The 20,951-nt window shown below is 38.5% G+C and overlaps 2 protein-coding genes across 5 annotated transcripts in view; one reads left to right on the top strand and one right to left on the bottom strand.

Moving 5' to 3' along the window:
- Positions 1-15,398, bottom strand: part of SSH2 (slingshot protein phosphatase 2) — a 257,857-nt gene extending 242,459 nt beyond the window's left edge. For 2 of the 4 annotated variants that reach the window (XM_047080685.1, XM_047080688.1), the window contains exon 1: positions 15,165-15,397. In XM_047080685.1, coding sequence (XP_046936641.1) covers positions 15,165-15,227 — 63 coding nt within the window. In that variant the 5' untranslated portion in view covers positions 15,228-15,397. Of the gene's footprint in view, positions 1-15,164 lie in introns of all 4 variants that reach the window. The other 2 variants (XM_047080686.1, XM_047080689.1) reach the window with 2 other exon arrangements.
- A 280-nt stretch (positions 15,399-15,678) lies between these two features.
- EFCAB5 (EF-hand calcium binding domain 5) overlaps positions 15,679-20,951 on the top strand; it is a 208,014-nt gene continuing 202,741 nt past the window's right edge. The window contains exons 1-2 of the mRNA XM_047080691.1: positions 15,679-16,031; positions 17,102-17,195. The gene's annotated coding sequence lies outside the window, so the exon portion shown is untranslated. The remainder of the gene's footprint in view (positions 16,032-17,101; positions 17,196-20,951) is intronic.

Below are 20,951 nucleotides of genomic sequence, written 5' to 3'. Positions count from 1 at the left end.
TTAGTTGTGGGGCGCCTGGGTGGCTCAGTCAGTAAAGCGTCTGACTTCGGCCCAGGTCATGATCTCACGGTTCGTGAGTTTGAACTCCACTTTGGGCTCTGTGCTGACAGCTCAGAGCCTGGAGCTTGCTTTGAATTCTGTGTCTCACTGTCTCTCTCTGCCCCTCCCCCACCTACACTCTATCTATCTCTGTCTCAAAAATAATCATTAAAAAAAATTAAATCTTCATTAGTTGTTATGATAGACAAAGTCTGAAACAGCTGTTGCAAATATCCTTCTCCCTTCCTGCCACTCAATGATTAAGCTGGAAAGTCACATACTTGCCTTCCCAGGCTCTCTTGCACCTAGGTAATCATGTAACCTAGTTTTGGCCAGAGACTAAAAGAGAAGTCGGCTAGGAATGGGGGGTTTGTTTGAGAGAAAATTTATACTTTCCTAATCAATCAATCAATCAATCAATCAGTGAAATGCTGGCAGTGTACCGTTTTACCTCTTCTTGCATCAAACATGGATGTACTGCCTGGGCTGCCTGGAGCTACAACAGATACTTTTTTAATGTGCATTAAAATGGGAATCAGTATACTATTAATGGCAGAACATAAAGTTATAAAGGACTTGGATCCTTATGACATTGTTCAGCTGCTGAGTAGTCCTGGACTATCTATCTTGGACTTTCTGTCACATAAACCAAAAATATTCTTATGATTTAAACTTGGTCTTTTGTTACTTGCAGCCAAAATCATTTCCAGCCAATTCAGTTGCTAACATTTAAAAATCAGGAGATTTCACATAACAATCTGCACTACTAGTATTTCTTGAACTAGAAGACTTTTCTGGAAACACTGTATCTACACTCTCACTTCGTTACAACTGCCAGCCCCTGATAATAGAGCTCTTACTCTCCAAATTATCACAGGCCCTATTTGGCCAGCTTCACTAATTTTGTTCATCTGCCTAATCCCACTGCCATATTTAAATATGTGACCTTCTATATTACATTTCAATGTATGTCTAGCCTAGAACCCAGGTGGCCACTTGAATGCCTAGCATTCTAGAAAACCTCCAATCAATTCCTACCTAAGACAAAGTGTAGGGTTTTTAGTATAGCAAAAACTCTCCTAAAACTGCTCAAGAAAGGAGTTATTCTAAACTTTATTCCTGAGGCCAAACTCTGGAAACTAACAGTAAAAGAGTCAGAGTAGTCAATTTTCCAGTTCTGAAATTCTGTGAAACCCTAGGAGGCAATATTTATAAATAAACACTAAGATTTTGACAGTAATCAAAGGTTTCAAGAAACTTCCTGCATTTCCCTCATAGAAGTAGCAAAGAAATATAAAAATTATTGTATCCAAGATCCCCAAAACAAGAAATTTGGGTTGTGATTTTGTAGTCTTAGCAAGGTAAGCTTACACCACTACTGCACATTACTGGTAAAAGGTTTGGGGTTCTGATAGCCAAAGCTATTAAAGCCAGAATGTCACAAAAATCTCATTAGTCACAGGTGGGGGATGATGTTGTGGGCTCTTTCAAGATGGCTGTCATTTAGAATTGCTAAATAATGTAGACTTTCACTAGAAGCAGTTCCAAGAAATGACACACATCTCAACTACCAGAAGACTATTTCTCGTGAATTCCTTGGAAAATAATATAAACGAAGGGCTGAATTATCTTAAATATCACCCATTTGTGCCCACTGAACATTATATTTGGACATACACTCAGTGCAAAAGTTCACCCTATCTTTATCTGAAAAGAATTTTAATAGCTCTAATGGTAGTTGTAGGTAACCACAAACTACAGTTCTCACCATCTTCAAATATACTTCAATTACACATTACTTCATTACCATTACAAAGATGGCTGTGTCCATTTTAATCCAGGGTATACAACTTCTCATAAAGTAACACATCTGAGAATACAACATACTGGACACAATTCAGTAAAGACCCAAATATATCACCTAAAATAAATATGCTTTGGTAGCCAAGCTATCATAATCTCTTAAAATTAAGTATGTATGTAATACTGTGCAAAAAGCAAAGAATTAAATCTACTTAACGACAGTAATCACGAGCAGTTACTGAACACTCATTATGCTATAATGCTAAACACTGTGCTAAGCAGTCATTCAGTTATTTCATGAAAGCCAACAGTAATTCTATAAGATAAGGAAGCGAAGCTTAGAAAGGTGATTTGCCCAAAGTCAGTACTTAGTAAGTGGGAGAGCTGGGATTTTAACTTCAGAATCTGAGTCCAGAACCTAAAGCCAATCTAATCACTATACTATAATGCAGCCTACTTCCTTGAGAACAAGTTCTTAAGACATAAAATCATTATTAAATTAGCCAGAGAGGGAAACTGTCCTTTTGGATCCGGATGTGGCAGGGAGAAAAGTATACTGAATGAGGGCCAGTGTATAAAATACTTTTTCTTCAGAGGAATATAATCAAGAAAGGTTTAGCAGCATTAAAAACAAAACAAAACAAAACAAAAAAACTCATTATTTCAATATCACTGTCACATTACCTAATAATCTTAAAAAAATTCTGCTCTCAACTTCCAAAATTATATTTCAGAAAGTCAGTAACAAATCAAGTACAGTAGGTAAAAAGCAAAATGAGGAAAGAGAACTTTCTAACTTTAGGGAGGGGTTAAGAAATAACTATCTCATAAGGCATTTTCTCTACTATTGACCCATACATTTTCCAAGAACACTTGTGTGTGTTCAAATATTTTCCAAAGGCAACTGTCCGTTTCAATAATTTTTCCTTCCTCTTTGAATGCAGGACCATATATGATCTAATTCTATATAAGGTTTCACTTTGGAGTCCACACAACTATTGCAGAAAAGAGAATCACTAATTAGAGAATTTCTAATTAGAGAATCACTATCATGGTTACTTCCGAAATGTGAGCCACAAATAAAATACAGAATAAAAAAGTACAAAATGAAATGGGACATTTCAGTACATCAGCAGAATGAAGAGAATAAAACACAGAATCTCAATCATCTAATTTTCTAGATCACATACTTAAGATAAGGCAAGTTGTTTTAAAAAGGTAGACTACTAGTAGCTTAAATGACACAAAGTCTTGTGCACAGTACACTTAAATGTTTTGCAAATGAGTGCAATCCAATAAACTGAAAAAAAATCTATGAGAAAAAGAAAGAAAAAGGCTGGGACCTGTAAAACACAGTCTTCCTCTGAGTGCCTTGAATCACCTGAAAGGACAGCTGGAAGCAAAGGAAAGACTAATTTGGTGAGCGATATCCCTATTTCTAACTTTTGGCAGACTGGCATTCTAAACAAGCTCACCCAGTACAGAGGTTCAAATCATCCTTGTGCCTTTAATGATTTTCATTTTGTGCCATAACTACAGTCTTCTATAAGACATTTTTCAGAAACAAAATAAGACTTTATGGTTTAATTAATAAAACTCTCTTAATTTTTAAAATCTTTTGGATTAAAGCTCCATAAAACAGTGCTTAAATGGAAATCTCCTAAGAATATCTTCTTTCTCCTAAAAGCCCTATATTTAATTTTCAAGATTCTATACCCTGCAAAAATGTTTTGTAAGCAAGTGGAGGAGTTCCTGGATTTTTTGGCCACATCTTGCCTAACCAGACTTCCTTTACAGTCAGTATAGTTTCCTTTGAAGTTTAATTGAAAACCACAGAATCAGCATAAAAAATGCTCACAGTTGAAAAGTTGCAGCTTATATAAGATAGATCAAGAAGAAGAATCAAAATATTGTGCTCATAGAAAACTTAGTGCAATTTTTTAAAGTACTCTCTCAAAGAAGAAATAGGTTGTCTTATTTTCTAACAGGGTTCAATAATAAAAACTATAATCAAAATGCAGCCAAAGCCTGAACCAAAGACCTCTTGTTATATCACCATTCAGTTGCTTTAGAAATACATCTTCTAAAAGCTGCATTCAATTTCAACTCCCAACTGTTTGGTATAGCTGAATTAGACAGATCATTCTTCTCACCTATTGTTTCTTTGTACAAAGATATATTTAAACCCATGAATACATTCAGTGTCCTCAGATTCTGCATATTTAAAAAATATGTGTAAATTTCTGTTCTACTTTGCCACATGATTTATAGCCTCAATCATTAAAAACACCAACACAGCCTATTATTTGACTATCCAAACTAAGATGACCACTTCCAATGATCCATCCTACCATATAGCAGAACATCTAATAAATTCATATGCTGCTAAGCATGGCCTAGTAAATTGATAAGCTCTCAAGGGAAGGAGAGTTTTAAAGATTACAGTTGCATTAATGATTCTGTATGGTGCTCCAGGGTCATTACAAAATCACACACAACATACTCTGCCGGGAGACTGGCAACTAGAGCAGAGACTCCCTGATTTAAAAAATAAAGCTATTGCTAAGTAAAAAATAATTAAACAGAAAGAAAAAAGATATAGAGAAACTAACCCCTGAAACGGGCTATTTGTTTGAATTCTATTGTCATAAAGAAAGTATCTTCTCCACTGAATGTGTACTCTAATGAAAGATTGCTTAATAAACAAATAGCCATCCTAAATCACCATCATTGTAAAAACAACTAATACTCCATGAATGTATGCTTATTTGGTGCCAGACATGGTACTAAGGCATTCTCTCATTTAATGCTTATTTCTATGAAAGAAGTACTATTATTACTCCTATTTTACAGATGGGCAAACTGAAGCATAGAACACTGAAGTGACTTATTTATTAAGTCTAGTAAATTGTAAAGTCAGGATTCAGATTCAGGCAGATATTTTCCAGACCCTACACTATTAACCACTACAGTGGACTGCTTCATGTTGCTATAGGTATTTTTGAAGCTTAAGAAGAGAGAAATGAAAATACTATTAGGGCTTCCCCATCACATGGTATATATTAGAATCATAGATACTATTTTTATTCTAAACCACAATCTCTTTTTCAAACCCCAAAGAATCAATGAACTTCCTTAACAGATTAAGATGCATCATGAGATGCTAACATGTGGTTTACTTTAATTTTGCTTGAGACATGCTAAGTATCATAACTGTGAAAAAAAAAAGGCTCTCCCAAGTTGTTGCTGTTTCTATAAAAATGTCTGAAGTAATAATTGGAAAATCATTGCTCCAATGAGCAAGTTGCACAAAGACGTCTTTCCTTAAACTTCAATAAATATAATTTCATATATCCCCCCATCTGTCTGAAGCAGTGAAAAAGAAGTTGTTAGATTTTTCTTTCACTAGGGGAAGGTATAGAGTTGGGAGAGGAAGAGTAGGTAAGAGGCAAGGTAACACTCAGAAATACACATTTTCCAAAGATAGAAGCTTGATTATCAGGCTACTATGCCTTAGACAGCAATATCTCACAATAACCACCCTGTAGGAAAATAAAAAAACAAAAACAAAAAAACTTGCTTCTAATTATGGATGGAACTGGAAGGGATTAATATTTAGAAGTAAATAGCATATCTTTCATTTTCTTAGTCGCAAAGATCTTTTGTTCCTCCATCTTTTCCAATTACTGTTTCACATTCCCTATCCATTATTCCTTTTGGAACTGGTATCTTCTTCCTTGTACACACTTGGTTTTGCCTCTCCCATTGCCCTCACTATACTACTTTTTCTGGTTATGCTGCCTTCCCCCACTAGACCTGAAAATTCTAAGACAAAGATAATGCTTTATATCATTCCACAGTGCCTGAGAAGGCTCTCAAATGAGTTTATCAACTACCAAGGAAGGCATAAGCAGGAAAATGACACAAGTCACAGTGATTCAAACTAACACAGGGCAAACATGAAACAAAATGAGTTTAAAAAAAGGGAGGGGGGAAGAAATCAAACAGCACCTGGGAAGAGAGACTAACGCTAATATCCAGAAGATGATTTAGTCTAGTAGTTTGTTTCTGAGTATGATAAGCAAAGTTTAAATCCCAGCTCTGCCACTCCATGCTGGGGGAATGTAGACATCTCTCTGAAAATCAGTTTATCTGTAAAATAGAAACGATAATGGTACTCCTTCGAATGGTTGTTGTGATGCCTGTTTAGCACTGAAACTAGTTTCTACAGCACAGCAGACGCTTGAAACATGGTAGCTATTAGGACAGTTATACTTGCCCCTAATCACAAATTTTAACAAACTCGCTTTACAGGAAAGTCAAGAGAACAGACATACTATATGAAAGGTAAAAGTAACAGCACAGATGTTATAGTTCAGAAGAAATTATGTTTACTTCTCCAGCCCTATTTTCTGCACTTTGCAAGACATCAGCACTGTACTGCTTGTGGTTCCCAGCGTACATCTGCCATTTCTACCCTTGTGCTTTAAGTTCATGCTTGAGAATGCTTCCCTCCCTCCTGCTACTCACCCCTAACCCTCTGTCTGCTAAGCCAAGTCCCACTCACTATTGAAGCCTCAACTAAGAAACCCTTGGTGGCCTTCTTTCTCTTCCTCAAGGCTTATATCATCTATGATTACTACACTATTTACTTAATACCAATCTCTCTACTTATACTCTAAAAGCTTCCTGAAGCCAGGGACTAACGGGTTGCTGGATCCTTGACACTGGCATGAATGAGTAAATAGATAACTCTAGAACTGAGTATAGCCCAGGGTACAAAAAGGTACTAAATTACCTTTAAAAAAAAAATTAAATTAAACAGCTTCATGAAAACTAGGCTGGAACACAGTATGCTACTTCTCTCCCATTTGTTTCTAAGCATATCCTCTCTCATTCAGCAAGTGAAATATTTCCCGTCTTTCAGGAAATCTAGGGAACCATGGGACCTCTCACTACATTTCAGAGCCAAGATCACCTCACAGGACTTTCTCTTGACAAACAGGAAAATGAAGGGCACTGTGAACAGCAGCTGTGCTGCTCAGCTGGACAAGAAAATGGAGGGCAGTTTGTAAAAGAATCTGAAAAGGACTCAGCGCTAAGAACCAGAGGAAGAGAATGGATGGGGTTACTTGAACAAAATAGCACTCATTAAATATTTGCTGATTAACAAGCTTCCTTAGGTCTCTCCCATGTATACTTGAGCTCTGGCATATTTCAGATTGGATAAAGGGTCTTATCAATAATCACACTATTATTATTATTATTATTATTATTATTAGAAAGAGTTCCTTTACTATAGCTAAGATTTTTGAATGAATGAGCAAATAGGTGAAAAAAAATGGACACGTGAATGCCTACGATGGGCCAGGCAATGTGTAGCCAGCAAAACAGCAGGCATTTAATGAAAAAACAGTAAAGCTGTTTTTCCAAGCTGCTGGTACTAGGAATGATATTTAATGGTGCTATATAGGAAGCAGTATGGGCTCTGCATGGTACCTTTTTCAGACTGCACATAATTTAGAATTTGTTCCCTCTCACTTAAAGCCAGAAAGAAAGGACAAGAAACCTGAAGATACCTTTTGATTACCAAAGGCATGCTCTTGCTCTGGACTTCGCAAGGCACCTGAGTCAAAATTTTTAAATCTACGCTAGTTTAAGTTTATTGTCTGTCCATCCAACTCTTTTTTTTTTTTTTTTAATTTTTTTTTCAACGTTTTTATTTATTTTTGGGACAGAGAGAGACAGAGCATGAACGGGGGAGGGGCAGAGAGAGAGGGAGACACAGAATCGGAAACAGGCTCCAGGCTCTGAGCCATCAGCCCAGAGCCTGACGCGGGGCTCGAACTCACGGACTGCGAGATCGTGACCTGGCTGAAGTCGGACGCTTAACCGACTGCGCCACCCAGGCGCCCCTGTCCATCCAACTCTTAATGAATACTAAGTAGTATGTGCTAAACTAAACTCCTGTGGGAATAGCAATGGAACACATTCTAGCTTATACTCCAATTTAGTATTTCCCATAGGTAGAATTATACACCATTAGAAAAAGAAGTGATTGGGGAACATCTGAGTGGCTCAGTTGGTTAAGTGTCCGACTCTTGATTTTGGCTCAGTTCATGATCTCACAGTTCGTGAGGGGCTCTGCGCTGTCAACACTTGGGATTCTCTCTCTCCCTTGCTCTCTGCCCCCTGCCCTGCTCGTGCTCTCTCTCAAAATAAATAAACATTAAAAAAAAAAAAAAGAAAAAAAGGTGATTGTTTCATAAAATGCACTGAGACAAGTTGTTATCTATTTGGGACAAAATAAGTTTAATATTTACCTCATACCATGTAGTAAAATTAATTTCAGGTGATAAAAGTTAAACATAAAAATAAACTATTAAAAAACTTAATACAGGTGAATATTTCTCTAATGATGGAAAATTGAACTAAGCAGAAAAACAATGGAAAAACATATACACATAGACTTTAGATTGATGGCATTAAAATTTTTTAAATGTCTACACATCGAAATGAATAAAACAAAGTGGCAAATGAAAAACCAAGGCAAATGTCCACCATAACAGAAAAAGGTTAATATTCTTAGTGTATAAAAAATATTTACAAATCAGGAGAGCTCCGCTGGCTCAGTCGGTACAGCATGCAACTCTTGATCTTGGTGTCATGAGTTCAAGCCCTACATTGGGTGTAGAGATTACTTTAAAATTCTTTACAAATCAATATGGCAAAAATAACTATCCATGGAGAAAGCTGGGCTAATCGCGTGAGTGACTTACCAAACAGGGAATATAAAACATATAATAGCAAATATTTGAAAAAAAAATGTTTAACCTCTGAAAAAAATGTAAGCAATAAAACAGCAGAGGTTAAGAGGAAAATGTCTGGGGTCAGACATCAGGCCTATCACTCATTTTACTTGGGCAACTCATTTTACTTCTCTGAGCATCAATTTTCCTTGTAAAATAGGGATAATAATATCTAAACCACAGGAGTGATGTAAAAATTAAGCAACAATGCATGTAAAGTACTCAGCATAGTGTCTGGTACAGAGTAAGTGTTCAATAAACAGCACTTACTATAATAAAGAAAATGGATGATGATGATGATGATACTCAGGGCTAACGAGGGAACAGCAGAGCCAACATTTTATGCACCTGACCTCTGGCATATTTCACAGTTTGTCTACAAAGTTTGATTCAGCCTTTCTAGAGGACAATTTAGCAATATGTACCCAAAGTCTTAAAAGGCTTCTGGAAACAGAAATGCTTAAAAACAATGGAAGAACTCAAAATGGAAAAGACTGCTGAATAATACTATATCCATCGAGTCATCCATCCACTGATACACATGTCCAATATTTTTGACCCTAATGATACAAAATTATGAAAACAGACCTAGTCCCTGGCTTAAAGGTTAGTTGGGGAGATAAGTAGTCAAACAATCAAGTATGTTAAGGAGATAAGAGCCACGATGGGTAAGTATAAGGTACTACGGTGCGCATAGAAGGAGCACCTACCATAGTCTGGGAGTGGAGCCAGGGAAGCTTCCCAGAAGAAGTGACATTTAAGCTGGGACCTGAAGGATGAGTAGGAATTAGTCAGGTAAAGAGATGAAGAAAGTGTTCCAGGTAAAGGAAACAGCATGTGCAAAAGCCTAGAGATCAAAGGGAGCATGGCATGTCAGCTTGACTGAGCAGTGTGCAAGGCAGGAACTTGGGAAGATACAGGGCTGAAGAGGTAAAAGCAAGGTTAGCTCATTAGAAGTCTTGCTAGCAGAACTCTGGAGTGTAGACTTTATTCTAAGGGCAATACAAACAATTCCAAGCAAATAGTGCTAATAAATGAAGAGTTAATATTCATAATATATCAAGAGGGTACACAGGTTGAAAAGAATGACCAAATAGCTCATATAATGGAAATAAGGGATTATAGTGAAGGTTGTACAACTCTGTAACTTTACTAAAAATCACTGAATTATAAAATTATTAAAACGGGTCTATTTTATGCTTTGGAGACGATACCTCAATAAAACTATCTTTTAAAAAAGTTAACAGAAACGCCTAATAAAGATTTGAAAAATACTCAACCTGTCTAGTAATAAGATATACATAAAACCAACGAGCTACTATTCTTTATCTTTGAAAATTACTAATGATTAAATGTGAAATGAGAATATCCAGTGTTAATAAGGTTAGGATAAATGAGTATTCTTACACTATGCTGGTCTGTGATCCAGTAATTCTATTTCTTGAAATTTTAGTAAGGTCCAAAATGCTGTCAAATATTTATGCCCAATGATGTTCACTGCAATGTGATTTAAAATAGCAATAAAAAAAATTTGGAAAAAATCAGATGTTTACTAATAATGGAATGGTTAGAATGAGTTATAATATAACTGCTCAATGCAGCCATTTAAGTGATATGGTACTACATCTATGATTTATTTCAAACTTAAAAATATATATATATATGAAGTTACATACACAGCAGCATTTCAGCTATGTTATATATATACAGATATAACACATATATAAATAGGTAGATAGATAGAACACATATATTTTATTATCTTTTCTGTGCTTTTCTATATTTTCTAAAATTTCCTACACTGCCCATGTATTATTTCTACAGTGTAAGAAAGTTTCTAAAGCTTTTAAAAATTTAAAGGCATCACTTTTAAGTATTTATACTTCAGATAAATCAATTTCATATTTGCTATGGTTTTATTTTCTCTGGGGAAAGATGCAGTCATATTTGAATATATATATATAATAAATAAGTAATTCAATAGTATCTTATTTATCAAGTATCATATATGTAAATAAATTTCCTGATTAATTAAAATGTACATTATAAACATCAAAACTTCAGTGAGAATTGGATGGATGTCTATCTAAAAGTACAATTCACTCAATCCTGACTGCTTAAATGAAGAGAAAATAAGATGAAGCTTTATTATGATTATTCAGGGTCATCTTAGAGAGGGATTTGTCCTCACATTAAGTAGTTCATAACTGCCAAATTTTTTCTTATGCCAGTTATTTAGAAATCATCTTCTTCCTCCCTTGCTATAAAACCATCAGCTATCATTTCCCAGAACTATTAGCAGTCTGTCTTTAGCAGCACTTGCCACACTTTCCATTCCTTTTTTGCTGTTGATAATCTTCTAAGAATAAGAAAACTAAATATCCAACTTTTAGGAATTATGTATAAACTAAGAGATAATAGGCTTCAAATAAGGGTATCACCTAAAAATTATTTGCACAGACCTAGATGATTCTGTTCTAGTTAAGCTTACAATATAAATGAACTGCAAAGAGGAGTTCTTGATTGTATCTTAAGTCCTGATTTCTTTACTATACTGGCAGTCAAGTTCTCAGGATCAGAAACTCATATGCTGTTTCACACCATGGAAAGAAATGTGGACTAGGAGCCAAGGAACTTAGTTCTAGTGCAGGTTCTTACACCAACCAGTTTTGTAACCTTCAGTAAGTCTTTTAACCTTGGTACCTGTCCTGCATAACTTATAAGGCCGCTCTAGACTTAAAGTAGATCACAAACACAAAAACACTCTGAAAAGTATAAAGCACTACACAAAAGTAAAATATTTTTATAGTATTTCATTGTGTTTATATGACCCTGGATCAACACAGGTATCCACTCATAAAATTCATACCAGAAAGAAGTAAAGAGATAATTCTTAAATTGCCTATTAATTAGGAAACATCTATTATCTTAGAAGAACAATACATTCCAAGAGTTGGCATCTCTGATTCCTCCTCCCCTATATCCAGTCAGTTCCCAGGCCCTTTGTGTTTTCTCCATAATCCCTCACATCTGTCCCTTTCTTTCCACTACCAGTTCACATCCCCAGTTTAGGCCTTTTTATCTTACACCTGAGCTACCACAATAGCCTCTAACTGGTTCCACTCATGGCCTTCCTTTGCCTCTCTCAAATCCCTCTGGCCAACAGCTGTCAGATCAATTTTCTTAAAACACCACTGTGATTATATCTGTTCAAAACCTCTGAAGACTCTCCATTACCTTCCCCATCAAGTTCAACCTCCTAAGCTCAGGAGTCTATGCAGTCCCAGCTTCCTCTTCACCTTTATCTCTTACTACTCTTCCAAAGAAATCCTTCTTCAAACTGGTCTAGTTAAGTCCTTCAGATATGCCTTGTACTTTTCTGCCTGTAAGTGTTGGGAATATAGCTTCTCTCCACCTGGAATACTGTCTACTTCCCAGCTTCTATCCCAGCCTATACATATTCTACCCATCCTTAAAGGCCTAGTTTGAGATCCACCTACTATGTGTACTTTTCTTTGATTACCAGATGGAAAATTCTAAAGTTAGACAAATCTTCAACAGCTAAGTGACACTGGGCACATTCCTTAATGGCTCTTTGCTTCAGTTTCTTCATCTGTAAGATAGGGATAATAGCAATTTCCTTTGGACATATTGTGAGGAGTAAATGAGTTAATCCACGTAAAGCACTTGGCATGATGCCTGGCACAGACAAAAACCCAAGAGATGTGAGATACTGTTACTTCTACTATTGCCAGTAGTGAATTTATCTTAATCTGAATTCAGACAATACTGGCCATTACAAACCAGCTATTCATATACATGCGGTATCATTTCCCTTGCTCTCCTTTTCAACCCTCTCATCTCACATTTGTTCTTTCTGCCCCCTCCAAGATTACATGATCCTGATAGACAGGGTCAATGTCTTATGCATGTTAGTATCTATAACAGCCACACATACCCAGTAGATGATCATTAGATTTTTTTAATCCCCAAAATGAATATTGAAAAGCTGACAGTATTAAAATGTCCTACACCTCCCACAGTGAAAAAGTAAAATGAAATGCTTAAAATTATTAATTAAAAAATCTAAATCTCCAGTCTCACAAAATTAAATCTCTACTTTCATGGTTCTCTAGATTCTTTTTGCTCTCTTTTACTTTTAAAACAAACAACTTAACCTATTCATGCAGCAAGAGATGCAAGAGCAAATATATGCAGGTCAGACAGCAGCCAAATATCGGAACACAAGAACCACAAGACAACTCTGCTGAACACAGCGCTGGATGAAGTGAAATAGGAAGCCAATTTAAAGGGAAAGGTAACTGGCTTATCAGTCATACAAACACTATTGAGTGTTACACACACACACGTCCCAGGATTCCGAGGGCCATGCATACACAACTGAAATAACCAAGTTACCATGGTAAGTAGACATAGAAATATCAGCTCAACAACTGAGCTTACCACATGATCAATTTAATTACCTATCTCAAAAGTATTACTATACCTCAATATTCTAATAACTAAGTTTTGGCTAATTAAGTCATATCAAGTAGATATGGCCTTATTGTATACTAATCATTCACCTCAAGGAACTTAGTATGATAACTTGATATATGTATGTATGTTATTATTATAGCATAAACTGTTTTAAACAATGCCCAGAGGAAATGATGTTACTATAATACTGGTTTATAGTGTATTTATTTGCATGACTCTATTAACTTTCAGTTGCTGTCTCAGCCAAAATCACACCTGGTGACCACTATTCTCAAAGGTTTACTAGTAAAGAGAAGTAAAATGGTCTGATGGAATGTTAACTTTCCAAAATCTAGCATAAAGTACTACATATAAATAAATTTTACTAAATTTCTATCCTATGATACTTGTCTTCAGAGGACCTTAAAAACGTTTTACCACCTTTGAAGTGCAACTATTCTCAAATCACAAAATCTTAAGAGTTGGAAAAGGCCTTAGAAGTCCCTCACTGCAGGAATTCTTTATACTAACTTCCAGGCAAAAGGTCCTCCAGCTTTTCTTTTAATACTTTAAGCAACGGACATTCACTATTTTTGCAAGGCAGTCCACTCCACTGTTACAAGATTCTTCTTCCTTACAATCATTGAAAATCTGCCTCCCTGAACTTCTACCCAAGGATCCTAGTTCTGCTCTCTGCAACAATACAAGTTAACCCCCGAAATATAATCACTTCTAGAATTAGGATATAATTGTCAATTTGGCCACACAAAATTCACAAGAAAGCTCAGGGGAAAAAAAAAAAAGAAACCACCACTATACTGAATTTTGAAATTCAGGAAACTATGTTGAAATCACAAGTCACTGTATTTTCAAGATATCAAAGCCCACGGCTCAGTGAACATATAAATATAAAGAATAACCTGATGTTTTACAGTGAAGGGTGGTACAGTGTTTAGTGAATACCTTTTGGCAACTTGAAACTACTAAATCCACCAACACAGTTTTAAAAATTACAATTCTGTAGGAAGTTCAAGATGGCTTTTCCAGTTGCTCATTATTTTCATTCTATTTCCTTCTACAACATTTGCATGTTTTAAAGATCCCATTTCGCCCCACTGATGCAATATTTTATTTTTTAAATAAGGATTTTCAAGAATAAAGCCTAAAAGAGTGGGGTGTAAAGGGATGGAGGTGGGGCTAGGAGCCAAGTCAAAGAAGGGCCCAGCAGGAAAAGGCTGGTTATTGGGTATTTTCCTTCTGGAAGCATGCTTCACTGGCATACGCATCTGAAGCATACAAACACGACCCAAGAACAAGAATGATCATGAGCAATGAGTGCAAGGCATTAATACCTGTAAGATGTAAATGAATTGGCCCTGGTTATCAAACAGCGCCAGATGCTTCAGGACTACTTACAGAAAAGGTAAGAGGTCCAAGAAAGAGACCTCTCTGCTGGAGAGGAGGGAAGAAACCAAGGAGTAACTACCAGCTCAGCAATCCAATGAAGCCCAAACAGTACCAGAGCCCAAGAAAGACAGCAAGTGACTAGAGGGAAGGCACATACCCCAGAGAGCCTGAAGAAGGGGTTGCAGGGTGGGAATACTGAACGAGTCCATGAAATGGGTGTGGGTATAGGGATGTGGTGTGTGTTAGGGGCAACGCAGGAGTCCCATGGTCCTCTCCCTGCAGCAGAGCAACAGAGGGTACAAGGAAGGGGGAGGGTGAAAAGCAAGAATGACTCATTCGCGAAAGGAAGTGTTCAAGCCGTAGGAAAGCATGCCACGGGGGTGGGGGGGGTGGTTCGGGGCGAGGACTGTGAGAGCCCGGTGTTCAGAGTGATGGGGGCAAAAACCAACGTCCCGTGGGTCCCGCAGCTCGTCTTAAAGATGGGGGGTGTGGGGGGTTCGCGGCAGCCGAGTGCCAAGGCCTGGGAAGCGGCGCGGCGCGTGCGCAGTGGCGCTCGGCGGGACCCGCTGAGGCAAAGCGGAGCCGCAGTGACAGAAGCGAGCGGAGCGGCCGCCGGGTGGGACTCACCGAGGCGCAGGGGCTGGAGGTGGTGCTGGGGGTAGGCGACCGCTGGACCGTGACCAAAGCCATCTAGGCGCTGCTAGGTTGTTCCGGGCAGGGCATTCTTGTCCTGAGTATGGGGGGCGGGAGGGTGACGGAGCCGGGATGGGAAAAGGGGTGTGGGAGGGGGGTGAGGGGAACGGGGAGGAGGAAGAGGCCGAGGGAACGGCCGCAGGCTCCGCACCCACCACCGGACTCTCGCCGACTGACGCGCCGAACGGGCGGCGGGCGGGCGGGCGGGCGGGCGGTTCGGCAGCAGCGGGGCACAATGAGCGCTCCCAGTGCGCAGGCGCCACCTGTCAGCAACCGCCTCTCCCCTCGGCGCGCGCCGCCGCCTCGCCGTAACCCTTGAGTTGCCGGAAGCCGGCCGGTTGTTTGCGCCTCTGACCGCCGCCCCTTCCTGGGTTTCCTCCTTTGCTCTGGAATCGCGCGGTTTGCCCGCGCCCGGAGGCTGTGAACTGGGATGGGGGGAGGGGCCCCGGTTCTGGGAGCCTTTGGAGTCCCCACTCCTGAGAGACGACCATTTCATGAGGTGGGGGCGCACAGCTTAACCGATCTTAGAGAAAGGAAACTGAGGTGAAAATCCTGAGGCAAACACGTTGTCTGGTGGGAAAGGGCTCCGCGGGGCTTCAAAGGCTTTCGCTAGGCGGGAGTGAGACTTACTGGACTAGAGACCCTCGTGGCGCGACCAGGAGACGAGTTTATCCCCCTTTGACCCGGCTCTCGAGGGCTTTTTCTAAGCTGTACCACCCTCTATCTCAGAGTCCATGTTTTATGATGCGACTTCGTGAAAGAAAGAAAGCTTTTTCATATTATACCCTGAGAAGCTTCATGGTAGGTACCCTCCCACTTCCTCTATTACCCTGGCCCCTAAGGACTCACTCATTCATTATTCCTAAGGTGAGAGAGACTGTATGAGCCCGGGAGGCCGAGAAAGCAGGGCTCACAGAGTTATAAGGGTCCAACCTGCTATTTACCTCCCACTTGCTTCCCGATGGGAAGAAATTCTCTTAAATAGCATTTGCTCTTTGAGATTTTTTTTTCTCTAGAATTTCATTATTTCATAGACAAAATGTGAAATGTAGGTTATTAAATATTTTAAAGGAACAATCTAAAAGATAAACCGTCAGCATGGGGCGCTTGGGTGGCTTAGTCGGTTAAGCATCGGACTTGAGCTTGGGTCATGATCTCACAGTTCATGAGTTTCAGCCCCACATAGGGCTCTGTGCTGACAGCTCAGAGCCTGGAGCCTGCTTGGGATTCTGTGTCTCCCTTTCTCTCTGCCCCTCCCCTGCTCTCGCTCTCTCAAAAATGAATAAACGTTAAAAAATTAAAAAAAAAAAAGATAAACCATTAGCAGACCATAAGCGAAGAAAGTAATGAAAAATCAAGATTTAAAAAGGGGGGAAATCTCACTATGCAAATATCATTGATTGTTTACACAGAGAAAGAGAGTTGACAAAGCTATTTCTCAATTTGAGTGGACGCTCTGGAATATACCACCATATGTATCAAAACTGAGGAAACACACACATTAAGGAGTTTGCAGTTATTAAAGCCACCTCCTGTTTGTCACTCAAACTCTCTTGGATTTCATTGCTTCCTTTAAACTGACAGGACTGTCATGTGCTCCTTCTGGCTGCTGTATGGTTAAGTGCCACTAGAGCCCTCTGTGCTGAGCCTTTGTTCTCTCCCTGGGGCCCTGCGGTTGAAATAATTAGCAGGGAGGTTCCATCAAGAATCAGACACTGAGGGTCCCTGTACTGTACAGTCCTGTGTAGAATGAATTGCTGAGAAACCAGCTGGTAGGCTTTTGCCCCCTGGTGGTGGTCAAGAGTGCCTGCGAGACAAAAATTAAACAAAGATGTATGGTTCACAGATTAAACAATCTGTGTTTTTCCCAGAGCTGCGAAGTAAACAGGAAAAGACAAGACAAAGTTCAGAAGTAAGAACTTTGAACCAATGCTTAGGAGACCACACAGGAAGCTGTATGCATAGGTAAGAAATATACACAGCTGAAAGCTGAATGAACTCAAATGAAACACGTGGTTTATAAGCCAAAGTATTGTTCTAGAAAAAATATTATACAGATCAATAGGTCTTAATGTACTTGTATGTTGATTTTCTTACTGACTCAGGATAGCAACACTGCCTATCTAGTTTTGTGTCAACATAATATTAAGAAATTCTTTTGGCAGATGAGAGAATTCCATTAATCTCCCAGTGGGAAAGATCACTACTGTAGGAGTCAGAAGACCTGGCTTCTAGTTCCAATTTGTAAAACCTTATGCAAATGGCTTAAACGTTTTAAGCGTTGGTTTCTACAATGGAGCTCTAACTCACAGGATTCTTGTGATCAAATGAGATAATGCATGGTAAAGTCCTATATAATCTGTAAAGCCTTGTATGTAATTAAGATAACTTTATTATTCTTTGAAGTTTGTTCCAAGTTCAGTCAGCTTTTGCTGAGTGCACCCTATGTGTAGAAAATAGCATCAAGCAAAAAGGGACTAAAAAGGGCTAAAAAGACGTATGATTCATGCCTTTCTCAACAGTGAGAGAAGTAGATCAGTGGTCAAGAGATGTGTCATCTGTAGGAAGATATAGAACATCTCTATTAAACATATCTGAGAAGATAAAATCCTGGTCAAAATTGGGATTATAAAAAAGTTGGGATTATAAAGTACCCAGATTCACATTAAGTTTATTTGTATCAGGAAATTAATTTATTAATTTACAGAGGAAGTATCTCTTCCTAGCATATAACCTTTTAAGGAAACTAAGATTTGGAAATTAATAGTGCGTGTTCATTAATTTATTTGTCATTAATTGAGAAAATACTGAGTGTATATTTTATTCTAGAGACTGTTTTAAAAACAAAATAAAAGTCTATCTCTCAGGGGTTCAAAACCTGTTAGGGAAAAACATACCAAATAATGACAGTATGGCAGAGTGGCACTGTGGATTTTGTCACCTCTGCTAGGCCCCCAAGGGAGACACATATATAGGAGAAGTCTAGTTATGTGCAAAGTGCTTTAGAAACACAGAGGAAGAGGTCTGGGCAAATATACATTTTACAATATTGCCTTTCAGGCTTTGGCTGCAGAGCTAGATCAAATGTGAGCATTTGAAATCTATACTGTCTTCCCTGGATTCCACCCTGGTTTGTACTTTCTGGTGATCTGAGGAAGTATTTACTTCTAACAGAGAAAAGACCCTAGAATCCTCTTAATATGTTAGTTGAATTTAAGAAGAGAGAGGCCAGGAGCAGGAGTCCCAAAAGAGGGAGCCAGAGACAGAAGTCCTCCTAGTTCTATTTATAGCACCTTTATTCTTCCCACCTGTGATAATGGAGACCTAGTTGTGCTATTGGAATTCCTTTAACCCTTAACTTGTAACATCACTTTTTTGGGGATGAAATTATAGGGGAACTTTTGAAATTCTTGAGTCACTTGGTTCTTAAGCTTTGAGAACTTATGAAAAGTATTAACTATCTCTCAAGAAAGATATATGTGCGCATTTCACACGCCCACTGAAATCCATTGAGAGGCCCCAGGTAAAGAGTCCTATCTAAAGCTAAAGCAGTGCTTCTGAACCTTTTTTCATATCATGACATGCATAAAAATAATAGTTGTATAGCACACTGGGATAAATTTAAAGGAGATTTGGAGGCAACTATAATGGGGCATGGTGAAAATACTTGTATTTATATAATATAATGAGGAAAAGAAAACATATTCAGGATATTAAATATTGAATTTGTGTAAACTTCCAAATAAAGTTTCTCAAAAATTTAATGAAAAACTTGAGATTGCTTCTTTAAGCATAATGTTTTTTATGTAGGGTTTTTAAAAACATTATTACAATATGATTGATTATACTCTCTATGCTATACTTTTCATCTCCATGACTTATTTATTTTGTAACTGGAAGTTTCTTAATCCCTTTCACCTATTTCACCTGAACCCCTATTTCCCTCCCTTTTGGCACCCATCACTTTGTTTTCCATATTTATGAATCTATTTCTGCTTTTTGTTTTGTTCTGTTTTTTGGATTCCACATATAAGTGAAATCATGTGGTGTTTGTCTTTCTCTGTCTGACTTATTTCACTTAACATAATACTCTTCAGGTCCATCCAGGTTGTTGCAAGTGGCAAGATTCCATTCTTTTTTTTATGACTGAATAATAAATATGTATATGTATATGTGTATATATATATATATATATATCACATCTTTTTTTTTTATATGAAGTTTATTGTCAAATTGGTTTCCATACAACACCCAGTGCTCATCCCAAAAGGTGCCCTCCTCAATACCCATCACCCACCCGCCCCTCCCTCCCACCCCCCCATCAACCCTCAGTTTGTTCTCAGTTTTTAACAGTCTCTTATGCTTTGGCTCTCTCCCACTCTAACGTCCTTTTTTTTTTTTTTTTTTTCCTTCCCCTCCCCCATGGGTTCCTGTTAAGTTTCTCAGGATCCACATAAGAGTGAAACCATATGGTATCTGTCTTTCTCTGTATGGCTTATTTCACTTAGCATCACACTCTCCAGTTCCATCCACGTTGCTACAAAAGGCCATATTTCATTTTTTCTCATTGCCACGTAGTATTCCATTGTGTATATAAACCACAATTTCTTTATCCATTCATCAGTTGATGGACATTTCGGCTCTTTCCATAATTTGGCTATTGTTGAGAGTGCTGCTATGAACATTGGGGTACAAGTGCCCCTATGCATCAGTACTCCTGTATCCCTTGGGTAGATTCCTAGCAGTGCTATTGCTGGGTCATAGGGTAGGTCTATTTTTAATTTTCTGAGGAACCTCCACACTGCTTTCCAGAGCGGCTGCACCAATTTGCATTCCCACCAACAGTGCAAGAGGGTTCCCGTTTCTCCACATCCTCTCCAGCATCTATAGTCTCCTGATTTGTTCATTTTGGCCACTCTGACTGGCGTGAGGTGATACCTGAGTGTGGTTTTGATTTGTATTTCCCTGATGAGGAGCGACGCTGAACATCTTTTCATGTGCCTGTTGGCCATCTGGATGTCTTCTTTAGAGAAGTGTCTATTCATGTTTTCTGCCCATTTCTTCACTGGGTTATTTGTTTTTCGGGTGTGGAGTTTGGTGAGCTCTTTATAGATTTTAGATACTAGCCCTTTGTCCGATATGTCATTTGCAAATATCTTTTCCCATTCCGTTGGTTGCCTTTTAGTTTTGTTGGTTGTTTCCTTGGCTGTGCAGAAGCTTTTTATCTTCATAAGGTCCCAGTAATTCACTTTTGCTTTTAATTCCCTTGCCTTTGGGGATGTGTCGAGTAAGAGATTGCTACGGCTGAGGTCAGAGAGGTCTTTTCCTGCTTTCTCCTCTAAGGTTCTGATGGTTTCCTGTCTCACATTTAGGTCCTTTATCCATTTTGAGTTTATTTTTGTAAATGGTGTGAGAAAGTGGTCTAGTTTCAACCTTCTGCATGTTGCTGTCCAGTTCTCCCAGCACCATTTGTTAAAGAGGCTGTCTTTTTTCCATTGGATGTTCTTTCCTGCTTTGTCAAAGATGAGTTGGCCATATGTTTGTGGGTCTAGTTCTGGGGTTTCTATTCTATTCCATTGGTCTGTGTGTCTGTTTTTGTGCCAATACCATGCTGTCTTGATGATGACAGCTTTGTAGTAGAGGCTGAAGTCTGGGATTGTGATGCCTCCTGCTTTGGTCTTCTTCTTCAAAATTCCTTTGGCTATTCGGGGCCTTTTGTGG

This window comes from Lynx rufus, unplaced genomic scaffold (assembly GCF_022079265.1).
Source record: "Lynx rufus isolate CCGP_SWC_20201006 ecotype Redwood Valley unplaced genomic scaffold, mLynRuf1.p SCAF_18, whole genome shotgun sequence".
Lineage (NCBI taxonomy): Eukaryota > Metazoa > Chordata > Mammalia > Carnivora > Felidae > Lynx > Lynx rufus.
The sequence above is the reverse complement of the archived record's forward strand: the minus strand, read 5'-3'. Positions and strand labels throughout refer to the sequence as shown.